Source organism: Culex quinquefasciatus, chromosome 3 (genome assembly GCF_015732765.1).
Source record: "Culex quinquefasciatus strain JHB chromosome 3, VPISU_Cqui_1.0_pri_paternal, whole genome shotgun sequence".
Classification (NCBI taxonomy): domain Eukaryota; kingdom Metazoa; phylum Arthropoda; class Insecta; order Diptera; family Culicidae; genus Culex; species Culex quinquefasciatus.
In genome coordinates, this window is record NC_051863.1 from 162,772,660 (window position 1) to 162,784,436 (window position 11,777).

Consider the following 11,777-nt stretch of genomic DNA (forward strand, 5'->3'; position numbering starts at 1 on the left):
TCGTTCGCGAGCACTCGCAGACTGCAGTTTACTCCCGCAAGCATTTTCGGGTTTCGGATTTTTGGCGACTAAATTTTCCTCAAAAATCAATTAATTTGTGAACTTTTGTAAACATTTTCCTTACATTGTGTTCCTAGCGTAGCGGGACTCGAAGCTAGTACTTTTGTATCATGCGAACTAAGTGAACTTTTGGCAGGTAAATTTTGGTGAGATTTCTCCGGCCGAAAACCTAACCTGTTCGCCACATTTTTCTCTTCCAGAATGAACAGGTCACGACAGGAATTTTCCTCCCGGGGCAACAAGAGCTTCAACAGTAATGGGGGTGCCAAGAGCTGGAAGCAGCAGCAAGGGTTAAAATCGGGTGGTGAGAAGAAAAAACGGACGGACGGTGGCTTCGGCGGCAAGAACCGGCCCAAGTCCGGGGACAAGCTGCAGAATGGATTCCCGGAGGAGGAGCGCAAGGGGAAGAAGGTGGTGGAAAAGGGATTCGGGAAGAAGGAGCTTCCGGTGGTGAATGGCACGCACAAGGTTGCTTCGGGGAAGAAGGTGGGAGCTGGAGTAGAACCGGTGGGCAAGCCGGAAAAAATCGCACAAAAGCCTCCTAAATTGGTGAATGGAAATGCTTCGGTGGGGAAGGTCAAGAAGGAGCAGAAAACCACGCCGGATACGGGACAGAAGAGGAAGAGTGTAGACAACAGTGATGGCAGTTCCAAAAAGTCGAAAAAGGCCAAGAAGGCAGTTGCTTCAGAGTCGGATAGCGACGCCGAAGATTACATGGACAAGTTCTTCGAGGACTGTCTGGACGATGATGAACCGGAAGAACCGCTAGAACCATCCGGCGAAGAGGAGTCCGACTCGGAACTTTCCGAGTCCGAATCCGACGAGGAGCAAGACGATGGCAACGCCATGACCATGGAGGAATTGCTGGACTTTTTCGGCAATAACCGGGATCGCAACGGGTCAGCATCTTCGGCGGGACGGCCACAGAAAAAGGCTAAAAAGACTGAGAAGAAGGTCGGTTCGAACGGAGGTTGGCTTGAAGAGGACAACGATGTCGAGTTGGAGTACAAGGATTCCGATGGGGAGCAGGAGCAGGCTCCTGCGACCAAATGTCAGGCGCTGGTTCCGGCTGGCGGCGATGACGAGCTGTTGACTTCCGAAGACGATTACGATTACTCGCCGGGAGATTCTGGCGAGGAAGAAATTGAAGAGGAAGAGGACTCTGATGATATGGTGAGTTCTCGCGACAATCTTAAAATTCGTCAACATTTCATTCAATCCAAACATTTCAGCTCTCCTTCGAACTGGGCCAGGACTACAGCAACGACGACAGCTTAGAGGAGGAGGAGGAAGAGGACGAGTCGTTCGGTTCGGATTACTCCGACGTCGACGGCTCCAGCAGCGACTCCAGCAAGGACGACCACGAGTTCTCCTCAGATTTCGACTCGGATGAAGAAAATGGCAGCGAAGAGGAGGACGAAGACGACTACTGGGACGACACGGGTTCGTACGACAGCGACGAGGACACCGACTACATGCCCCAGGACGATGACGATCTGTTCATTGGGCGGGGTGAGGCCGTGATTTACGAGATCGACGATAATAGTGTGTCGTTCAACGACGAGATCGAGTCGGCTCAGATTGTGGAGCTGCCGAGCGGGAGTGAGGAGGGGGGAAGGAGGGGGTCGGTTACGACGGGAACCGAGAGTCAGACGGAGGGGGAAGAGTGTGGTGAAGAGGAGATACCGGAACTGGTGCCCATTTATGATTCCCGTGGACGGATGATCGATAGTGCGAAGATGCTGGAGCGGGAGTTGCGGAAAAGTAAGGTAAAGTGAGATGTTTTGTTTTATCGTGTATGGATATATTTCTGGTGGCTTCTTTTTAAACCTTTTGTAGTACATGCTTAATAGTTGATATCAATACACTAAAACCCCCGTTTACGCGCAGGCGTTACGCTTTTTGTTTGGTTGATTTCTCGAAAACAGTGTAATGTTTTTACATTCTTTTGAAAGCAATTTGTAGATCTGCACAAGACGTATAAATCGCTTCAAAAAGTTTGCAAAAATATTGCGTCGTTCCAGAGAAATTGACGAAATACAAAACGTAACGCCTGAGCGTAAACCGGGGTTTTAGTGTACAAGTTTTTCTGTCTGTTATGTTACGTTCTGTGATAGTGAATATCACTTTACTGAGCCTTCTGTCAATTTCAATTGCCAATCTCTTTATTTTGCGTTTAAAAATGATTGAAATAATTTGGACTTTATTTCAAATATTTTTTGAGTAATTTTGAATGCCTCCATGCAAAAAAATGGTTCTGAAATTCTTAAATTCAAAAATTCAAAAATTCCAAAAATTCCAAAAATTCTTAAATTCTTAAATTCATAAATTCTTAAATTCTTAAATTCTTAAGTTCTTAACTTCTTAAATTCTTAAATTCTTAAATTCTTAAATTCTTGAATTCTTAAATTCTTAAATTCTTAAATTCTTAAATTTTTAAATTCTTAAATTCTGAAATTCTGAAATTCTGAAATTCTTAAATTCTTAAATTCTTAAATTCTTAAATACTTAAATTCTGAAATTCTTAAATTCTTAAATTCTTAAATTAAAAAAAATTCTTAAATTCTTAAATTCTTAAATTCTTAAATTCTTAAATTCTTAAATTCTTAAATTCTTAAATTCTTAAATTCTTAAATTCTTAAATTCTTAAATTCTTAAATTCTTAAATTCTTAAATTCTTAAATTCTTAAATTCTTAAATTCTTAAATTTTAAATTTTAAATTCTTAAATTCTTAAATTCTTAAATTCTTAAATTCTTAAATTTTAAATTCTTAAATTCTTAAATTCTTAAATTCTTAAATTTTAAATTCTTAAATTCTTAAATTCTTAAATTCTTAAATTCCTAAATTCTTAAATTCTTAAATTCTTAAATTCTTAAATTCTTAAATTCTTAAATTTTAAATTCTCAAATTCTTAAATTCTCAAATTCTTAAATTCTGAAATTCTTAAATTTTAAATTTTAAATTCTTAAATTCTTAAATTTTAAATTCTTAAATTCTTAAATTCTTAAATTCTTAAATTCTTAAATTCTTAAATTCTTAAATTCTTAAATTCTTAAATTCTTAAATTCTTAAATTCTTAAATTCTTAAATTCTTAAATTCTTAAATTCTTAAATTCTTAAATTCTTAAATTCTTAAATTCTTAAATTCTTAAATTCTTAAATTCTTAAATTCTTAAATTCTCAAATTCTTAAATTCTTGAATTCTTAAATTCTTAAATTCTTGAATTCTTGAATTCTTAAATTCTTAAATTCTTAAATTCTTAAATTCCTAAATTCTTAAATTCTTAAATTCTAAAATTTTAAAATTCGTAAATTCTGAAATTCTTAAATTCTTAAATTTACTTTTTTAAATGCTGCAAAAAAATACAAAATATAATCAATAAACAAAATTATCTGCTCTTTTCAGAAATCACCGAAGAAATCCGCAACAGTAGTGCACCAACCGGAACCCCAACAACCTCCCAGGCTGACAACTCCCTCCACGACTGCCAAACCCACGGAGAACCCCGAACCGATGGAACAAACCGCAGCCGACGTCCCGTCCACCCTCACCGCACGCAACCTGCACGAGTTGGACGCCGAAATGGACACCACCATCGAGCCCGTCGTCACGGTCCTCCCCCCGAGCAAACGCTCCGCCTACCGGATGTACGACTCGATCGACATGCGCATGTCGCTGCTGGTGCTGCAGGAGCCGCTCTTCTTCAGCGGCCACCTCACGATCCAGCCGTTGATCGGCCAGCTCGAGGTGATGGGCTACCGGTTGAAGCGGGGCGAGTGCCGGAACGTGTTTGCGGCGCGCGGCTTCCAGAGCTTGAACCTGAGCCCGGTGAGGGATGGCGGGGCTGGGTTCAGTAGGGAGTTGATGGCGGGGGTGTTGACGCGGTTGGATCGACACTTCCAGGAGGTTGATTTGCGGGAGTTGGAGGAGCGGTTCGATCCGGGGGTGGCGGTGCTGGTGCTGCTGCAGGCGGATTGTAACAATCGGCGGATTTCCGTGGTGGACAAGTATCTGCCGGAGGAGGTGCTGTTTCCGAGGGTGGAGTTGCTGCGGAGGGAGGGGTCGTTCTTTACGAGTGAACACCTGTTGAACTGTGAGTTCTTTGTGGAGCAGCAGCAGGAGAAGATGGTGACGGCGTGCTTTAAGGCGGATCCGGCTTGGGATCGGATTGAGGTGAAGGGGAATAGTCGGGTTGTGGTGATGGGAGGGAAGGGCGCGGGGAAGTCGACGTTGTGTCAATATCTGGTGAATAGGCACGTTGGGACGTTCAAGAAGGTGTTGTTGATTGATTTGGACATTGGTCAGCCGATTCAGCACATTCCGGAGACGATCAGCGTTACGGTCGTGAGCAAACCGCTGCTCGGAGTGGCCTCGTTCGATCCGATTGCCCCTGCGAGAAGTTGGCTGTTTGGCAGTTTGGACGTGGTTTCGTCGCCGATCTTCTACGTCCAGAACGTCCGTCAGCTGGTTCAATACTGCCGCGATCACAAAGCCGACTGGGCCAACATTCCCTGGATCATCAACACGATGGGCTACGTGACCGGCTTCGGCGAAGAACTGATGGCCGCCGTCCTCCGAATGGTCTCCCCAACCGACGTCATCCAACTCAACGCCACGAGCCCCTCGCTCCCAATCCCCAACTTCAAAAACACCCTCAACAGCGACTTCATCAACCGGTACAGCTTCAACATCCTGCAAGCCGAAGTCGCCCAGTTCTGCCAAAAGAAGACCTTCTTCCGACATCACGCCCTCCCCGTCAACTTCTCCCGAAAAGGCTTCACCCTGAACGCCCCCAAACGGCGCTACGTCGCCCTGCTCACGCACCTCGCCCGCATCTTGAACGACTCGTCCAGCGAGTGGTTCAACGAAGTGCGCCCCTTCCGTGCCCCGCTCGCCCAACTCCAGGTCCTGATCACCCGCGAGGACGACCAATCCCTGCCCGAGCACGCCCTCCCGGCCGTCCTGAACGCCACCCTTGTCTACCTGTGCCGAAGGAGCGCGCAAGCCGGCCTCTACGAATGTCTCGGAATCGGTGAGTCCCCTCGAACTTCTCCCCAAAAAAAGCAGTCTAAACATTCAAACCTAAAATTTCCAGGAATCGTCCGCGGCGTCGACAAGCAGGGCAACGTGTACCTGCTGCACTCGCTCCCGGGTGAGGAGCTCGCGGACGTGACGGTGCTGGCCATCTGCAGCAGCAGCCTGCCGAATGCGGCCTTCCTGAGGCAGAGTGCGCGCGTCCAGGGGGCCATCCCGTACGTGTACAATGTGGAGTAGATAGGGGGGGATTGAGCAGCGTGAAGAATGAGGATTTTTTGAGTGTGTATTTATTTGTCGGCGGAATTATGTTAGAGATGATGATGAGCTACGTTTTTAGATAGAGCTTCCCCTTTTGCCCCCGTTTTTTTTTTTTGAGTGCGCCAATTCGTTGAAGAATGTTTTGTCCGAAAATATATATATGAGTAAACTTATTATTGCTATTGAATGTTCTGCTTTGTGTTTTTTGCATCCGAAATTTGAATCGTTTTCGATCAATGCTAACTAAGAACACACACACATTCTAAAATTATAGCATAGCATAGCATAGCATAGCATAGCATAGCATTGGTGTCTACCCGTAGCTGCTACTTCGTTATTGACCAGGACCCCCAAAAATTGCTCCGTGGACCACAGATAAAAAGTAGGAACCAATCATCACCCCTTCGCAATTTTCAAAGGCCCCTATCATGCTGATCAATACCGACGCCGGCCACGACCAGTGGTAAGACACGGGGAAGTGGATGGGAATGTTAGTCCGATACTTGAGTGATGGGACCGCCAAATCGACTGCGTCTCCGACAAAGTATCACATGAGTTTTGAGGGGTTAGTAAGATGGGTATGAGGTCAGGATTCACTGTGGTAGGTGATGCGACCATAAGCAATTTGTTTATCAGTTGAATTTTTTTAAAATCTTAGGCAGCCGGCTGCGGAAAGATACATTGTTAATTATTTAGAAAGTTTTTAAACGAACGCGTGCCTTCCGAGCATTGGTGCTGTGGGAAGGACTTTTGATTTGCGAAAACATATTAAATTTTAAATAAAAAAAATATACAAATGTAAAAATAAAAATATATAAGAAAATATGCGAATTGATAAAATAAATAAGTCAAAGGTCATTGTTATCCGAGCATTCGTTGGTGAAGGTTGTCTGAATCAACATGACTCGTCGCGTCCCGGCGCAAAACGCCGGCAATATTGCCCTACCTGCGGCTCAAGCAGGCAAAAAAGTGGGAATTTCCAAAAGGAAGGTTGAGGCCTCAACTGATGGCCAAAAACCGGGAATTTCCAAAAGGAAGGTGCTTTTGGAAGTGACATCGAACAGCAAAAAGACGAAAAAGAGCGACGGTACTGTACCGATGGATGAGGAGGAGGAGAACTCTTCGTCGCACGAGGAGCAGCTATTGAAGAACAACAAGTTTGCTGGACTGCCTGACGAGGACCAGGTAGCGGAAGCAAAGGAGAATGAAGTGAAACAGCGAAAGGAGAAACTGCCTCCTTTTTATGTGCGGCAATCAGCAGCAACGATCGACTTTCGAGCGGGGCTGGTTGAACTCATCAAGTCTGGGAAAGTCCAAGGCAACATTCGTCTGTGTCAGGACGGATTTAAGGTGCTGGTGCAATCCAGGCAGCACTATCAACTGGTCAAGGATTACTTGACCGAAAACGAGGCGGAGTACTTTACCCATGATGTCGTCATGGATAAGCCGTACAAAATCGTCGTCAGAGGTCTGTACGACATGCCAGTGGAGGAATTAGCTGCCGAGCTAAAAGTTTTGAAACTGGATGTGTTGGCCGTGCACAAAATGAGCCGACGCAACAAAGACATCAAGTACCGTGACCAGCTCTACCTGCTGCATTTGGCTAAGGGATCGACGACGCTTCCTGAGCTGAAGGCAATTCGAGCGGTTTTCAACATTATCGTGTCGTGGGAGCGATACCGACCAGTGCATCGTGACGTCACACAATGCTTCAACTGCCTGGGCTTCGGGCACGGAGGTAAGAACTGCCACCTGAAGCGTCGTTGCGCCAAATGTGGTACCGATGCGCACATCACATCCCAGTGCATCCAAGATTCGCTGGTGAAGTGCCTCAACTGCAACGGTGAGCACTCGTCAACCGACCGAAAGTGCCCCAAGAGAGCTGAGTTCGTGAAAATTCGGCAGCAAGCATCGACGAAGAATCAGCCTCAGCGTCGTAGAACTCCTCCAGCCCTGGTGGAGCAAAATTTTCCACCTCTTCAACCGCGACGCCAGGTCCCGAACTTGGCACCGTTGCCGTTGGATCCCAGGAAGAGAGCTGAGATGAATCATCCACGGCCGGGTTCCAGCCAGGAGCCGAGACCGCCACCACCGGGCTTCAGCCAGGAGCCAAGACCAACCCAAGAACCAGCAGTTGAGGAAAATGGTAATGATCTTTACACCTCAACCGAACTCCTCAATATTTTCAAACAGATGTCCGCTGCACTGCGTGGATGCAAAACCAAGACCCAGCAGATTGAAGTGCTGACCTCGTTCGTCATCCAGTATGGATCGTAGGTCCCTCAAGCTGCTGAATTGGAACGCTTGCTCCATTAGGAGGAAGAACTTAGAGCTGGTGGATTTTCTTCGCGAGAAGGAGATCGACGTAGCTGCCATCACGGAAACTCATCTGAAGCCCGGTGAAAAAGTTTATCTGCAAAACTACAAGATCGCGACGCAGCTCGATAGGACCACCTCTGGAGGAGGAGGTGTGCTTGTCGCTGTTCATCGTGATCTCAAGCCACGCCGGCTGCCACACTTCAAGCTGGACATCATCGAGGCCGTTGGGGTGGAAATTCCCACTTCGGTTGGCCCAGTACTCTTCATTGCTGCATACTGCCCACGTCAGGTGAATTCCAGAGATGGTTCAGCAGCAAAACTGAAGAGCGATATCCAGAAGCTGACACGGCGGAGCGCAAAGTACATCATCGCTGGTGACCTCAACGCGAAGCATGAAGTTTGGGGCAACAGCAGGAGGAATCGGAACGGAGTGATTCTGCACAACGATCTGCAAAACGGATACTACAACGTTGTGAGTCCGGATCGTCCAACGAGGGTGGCTCGGTCTGGGAATCACTCAATCATCGACTTCTTCATTACCAATATGGCTGAGAACGTGGCTCATCCTGAGGTGTTTGAAGAGTTGAGTTCTGATCACTATCCGGTGGTTGTGGAGGTTGGAGCTTCCGTTACTCCGCAGCGGCAACCAACCCGGAAAGATTACCACAACGTTGACTGGCAGCAGTTTCAGCAAGTGGTCGACAGCAACATCGACTATGATCAACACCCGGAAACTTCTGCCGATATTGATCGTTCGCTGGAGGTGATCCAGCAGGCTATCAACCAAGCAGAGGCTGCCAACGTTCGGGAGGTTCCTGTTAATTTTAAGGTAACTGATATTGACGTAGATACTAAACACTTGATTAGACTTAGGAATGTTTATAGGAGACAATATCAACGGACTGGGGACTATGACAAAAGATTTCAGTTAACAATTTGAACAAAATCATACAAGACCGACTTGACAATATCAGAAATCAAGAATTTTCAAAACATGTAAGCCAGCTTGGGAATTATTCAAAACCATTTTGGAAACTTTCAAAAGTTCTTAAAAACAAACCAAAGCCTATTCCTCCTCTTATTGTTGAGGATTCTCCTTTGATTACATCCGAGGAAAAGGCAAATGCACTTGGGCTTCATTTTGTTAGTTCACATAATCTTGGCGCTTCCATGACCAGCCGTAAAGAAACATCAGTTGCCAATAGTATTTCAACAATCAATGACTCTACCTTTGAATTTCCTGCAGATTCCCATGTTTCTGGTGAGGAAGTCAAAGTTGCAGTTAAACAAATGAAAATATGAAAGCTCCAGGCTTTGATAACATTTTAATCTAGTGTTGAAAAAACAGAGTGATCAGTTCTTTCAACATCTAGCCAATATTTTCAATAAATGTTTGCAACTTGGTTACTTCCCCACCAATTGGAAACTGGGCAAAGTCATACCAATTTTGAAGCCTCAAAAGATCCAACATCGCCAACAAGTTATCGTCCCATTAGTCTTTTGAGTAGTCTGTCCAAACTCTTTGAGAAGGTCATCTATTCAAGGCTTTTGGATTTTACCAACGATAATAATATAATTTTGAACGAGCAGTTTGGCTTCCGAAAGGGACATAATACTGCTCATCAGCTTACGAGAGTAACTAAAATCATCAAGCAGAACAAGCTTGAGTCTAAATCAACTGCTATGGCTTTGTTGGATGTTGAGAAGGCTTTTGACAATGTTTGGCATGATGGTTTGATACATAAACTGTATTTATACGGTTTTCCAATGTATCTTATCAAAATTATCCAGCACTATCTTTCGGAGAGATCGTTCAGGGTTTTTCTGAATGGGATTGCTTCTGGATTATTCAACATTGATGCTGGGGTTCCCAAGGAAGTATTCTTGGCCCACTTCTGTACAATATTTTTACATCTGATTTGCCTACTCTTCCTGGTAATGGTGTGTTGTCACTTTTTGCTGATGACACTGCCGTTATTTATAAGGGTAAAATAACCAGATATTTAGTTGGCCGTCTTCAGAAGGGTCTTGACGTTCTTTCCGAATACTTTGGCGACTGGAAAATTCGCATAAATGCAGCCAAAACTCAAACCATCATTTTTCCACTTTCCAAATCGGCCAGATTTGTCCCAAAGGATGATGTTTTGATAAAAATGAATGATGTTTCGATACCCTGGTCAAAGGAAGTTGTCTATTTAGGTCTCATACTTGACTCGAAACTATTGTTTCGGCAGCATGTAGATAAAATATTGAACAAGTGCAGCATTCTCATCAGGTGTTTGTATCCTTTAATTAACAGAAAATCAAAGCTATCTTTGAAAAATAAGCTAGCAGTTTACAAACAAATAATTTACCCCGTTATTGAGTATGCAGTACCTGTTTGGGAGTGTTGCGCTAGAACTCATAAATTGAAGCTCCAGCGTGTCCAAAACAAGGTACTCAAAATGGTTTTGAATGTTCCTGGCTGGACAAGATCAAGTGAGGTTCATGAATTAGCAGAAGTAAAAATGTTGGATCAGAAGATTCAAGAAAAATGTTTGAAATTCAGGGAAAAATGTGCTATATCTGAATACCCCTTGATTCAAGGATTGGTTTAGTTTATGGTAAGATTAAGTTAGTTTTAGGTTAGGTTATGTTTTCTTTTTTTTTTCCTCATTGTACCTAGTGTTACAAAAATGATAAATCACATACTTTTGAAGTTAAGAAAATGAACAGTGTTTAAATCATGAAAAGCAAACTAAAGCTGAAGAGCCACAGCTGACCACTTATTATGTAAATCAAATGTAATTATTATAAGAAAGATTCAATAAAGTATATTTAATTCAAAAAAAAAAAAAAAAAAAATAAGTCAAAGGATTGAGAATAATACACAAATGTGATCGGACAATAATCAATAAAATCGCGTGACAAACTCGACGGCAAACGTGGCAAAACATACTCTGGACGAAAACGAAACCGAACAACTTTTCGGCCCGAAAAATCATTCGCGACTCGGGACAACAAAGACGGAAAAGGCAACGAAAATCCTGCGAGACGACCGTGACGCGCACCCAATCGTGATGATCTAATTAATCACAAGAGAAACATTTTTAATTATCGACCGATTTTGAATTATTTCGCGGCAAAAGAATAGTATTAAGTCATTGAGAAGATTGAGAAAATATTTAAAAGCAATGTAAAGTCGAATCAACCACGCACGGAAAAGAGATAAAACCGATGATTACAATAAGGCTGACGCGCTCGAATCGAAGCCGGATAAAAATAAACATCTTTTCGATCAGATCTAATCACATGGAACGACAAACCGGCGGTACGGAACGATAACTACGGAATTACTCAGCGGGGAGAACCGACCACGACACGGAACGTTTAACGGCACCGAATGAACTGATATACTCTGAAAATAAAAACACTGACACAGAAAATACAAACAAGCAAACACACGCAAACACATACACACATACACACACGGCTTTAATCCACATTGTAGCGAATTCACTAAACCGTTTAGTAGTTCCTCATTTAGTAGCCGATTGTTCCGCAAAAGTCAACGCGTATAAATTATGGAAAAAAAAAATAAGATTCAAAAAATATTGGACAATCCGGCAATACTGAATCTAGCTCAATTGTACTCTCACATGCAAACACGCAAACCCTCATACGTGCACTCTCTCACTCTGAATTCCTATTGGAATTTCCTCACCAGTTTCTGCCGCTGCTCCCGCCGAAACCAGTCTCACGCCACGATCACAGAGTTTCGCGAAAAGGAAATGAAATAATCAGAATAGGCGACATCGAGCTTAGAAAGCCTAATCCATGCTCCCAGACGCCAAAGTGTTTGCTCAACATGGAGCGAACTCACCGGAAATATTTTCAGCATATACACCAACACACCGACGTTGTCGGTCCGACAGCCTCTACACGCTGCCAACACACACACATTCTAAAATTATGAATAAAAACAAGTTTAGCCCAACAATAATGTAAGTCAAAGTTTTAAATAATTGTTCAGTCAAACCTCGTTGGATAAATGTACGACTCGTGCTGAAAAAATCCTATTTTTGCAACTTGTTGCATATGATAGAATTTGCCATCATCAA

At 43.7% G+C, this 11,777-nt stretch overlaps 1 protein-coding gene across 1 annotated transcript; it reads left to right on the top strand.

The window, feature by feature from the left end:
* On the top strand, positions 1-5,545 carry LOC6053152 (polynucleotide 5'-hydroxyl-kinase NOL9). Its single transcript, XM_038263105.1, has 5 exons — positions 1-196; positions 261-1,233; positions 1,293-1,829; positions 3,469-5,095; positions 5,159-5,545. The coding sequence occupies exons 2-5, from the start codon at positions 262-264 to the stop codon at positions 5,335-5,337; spliced, it is 3,315 nt and encodes a 1,104-aa protein (XP_038119033.1). The 5' UTR covers positions 1-196; position 261; the 3' UTR covers positions 5,338-5,545.
* Positions 5,546-11,777: the final 6,232 nt, after the last annotated feature.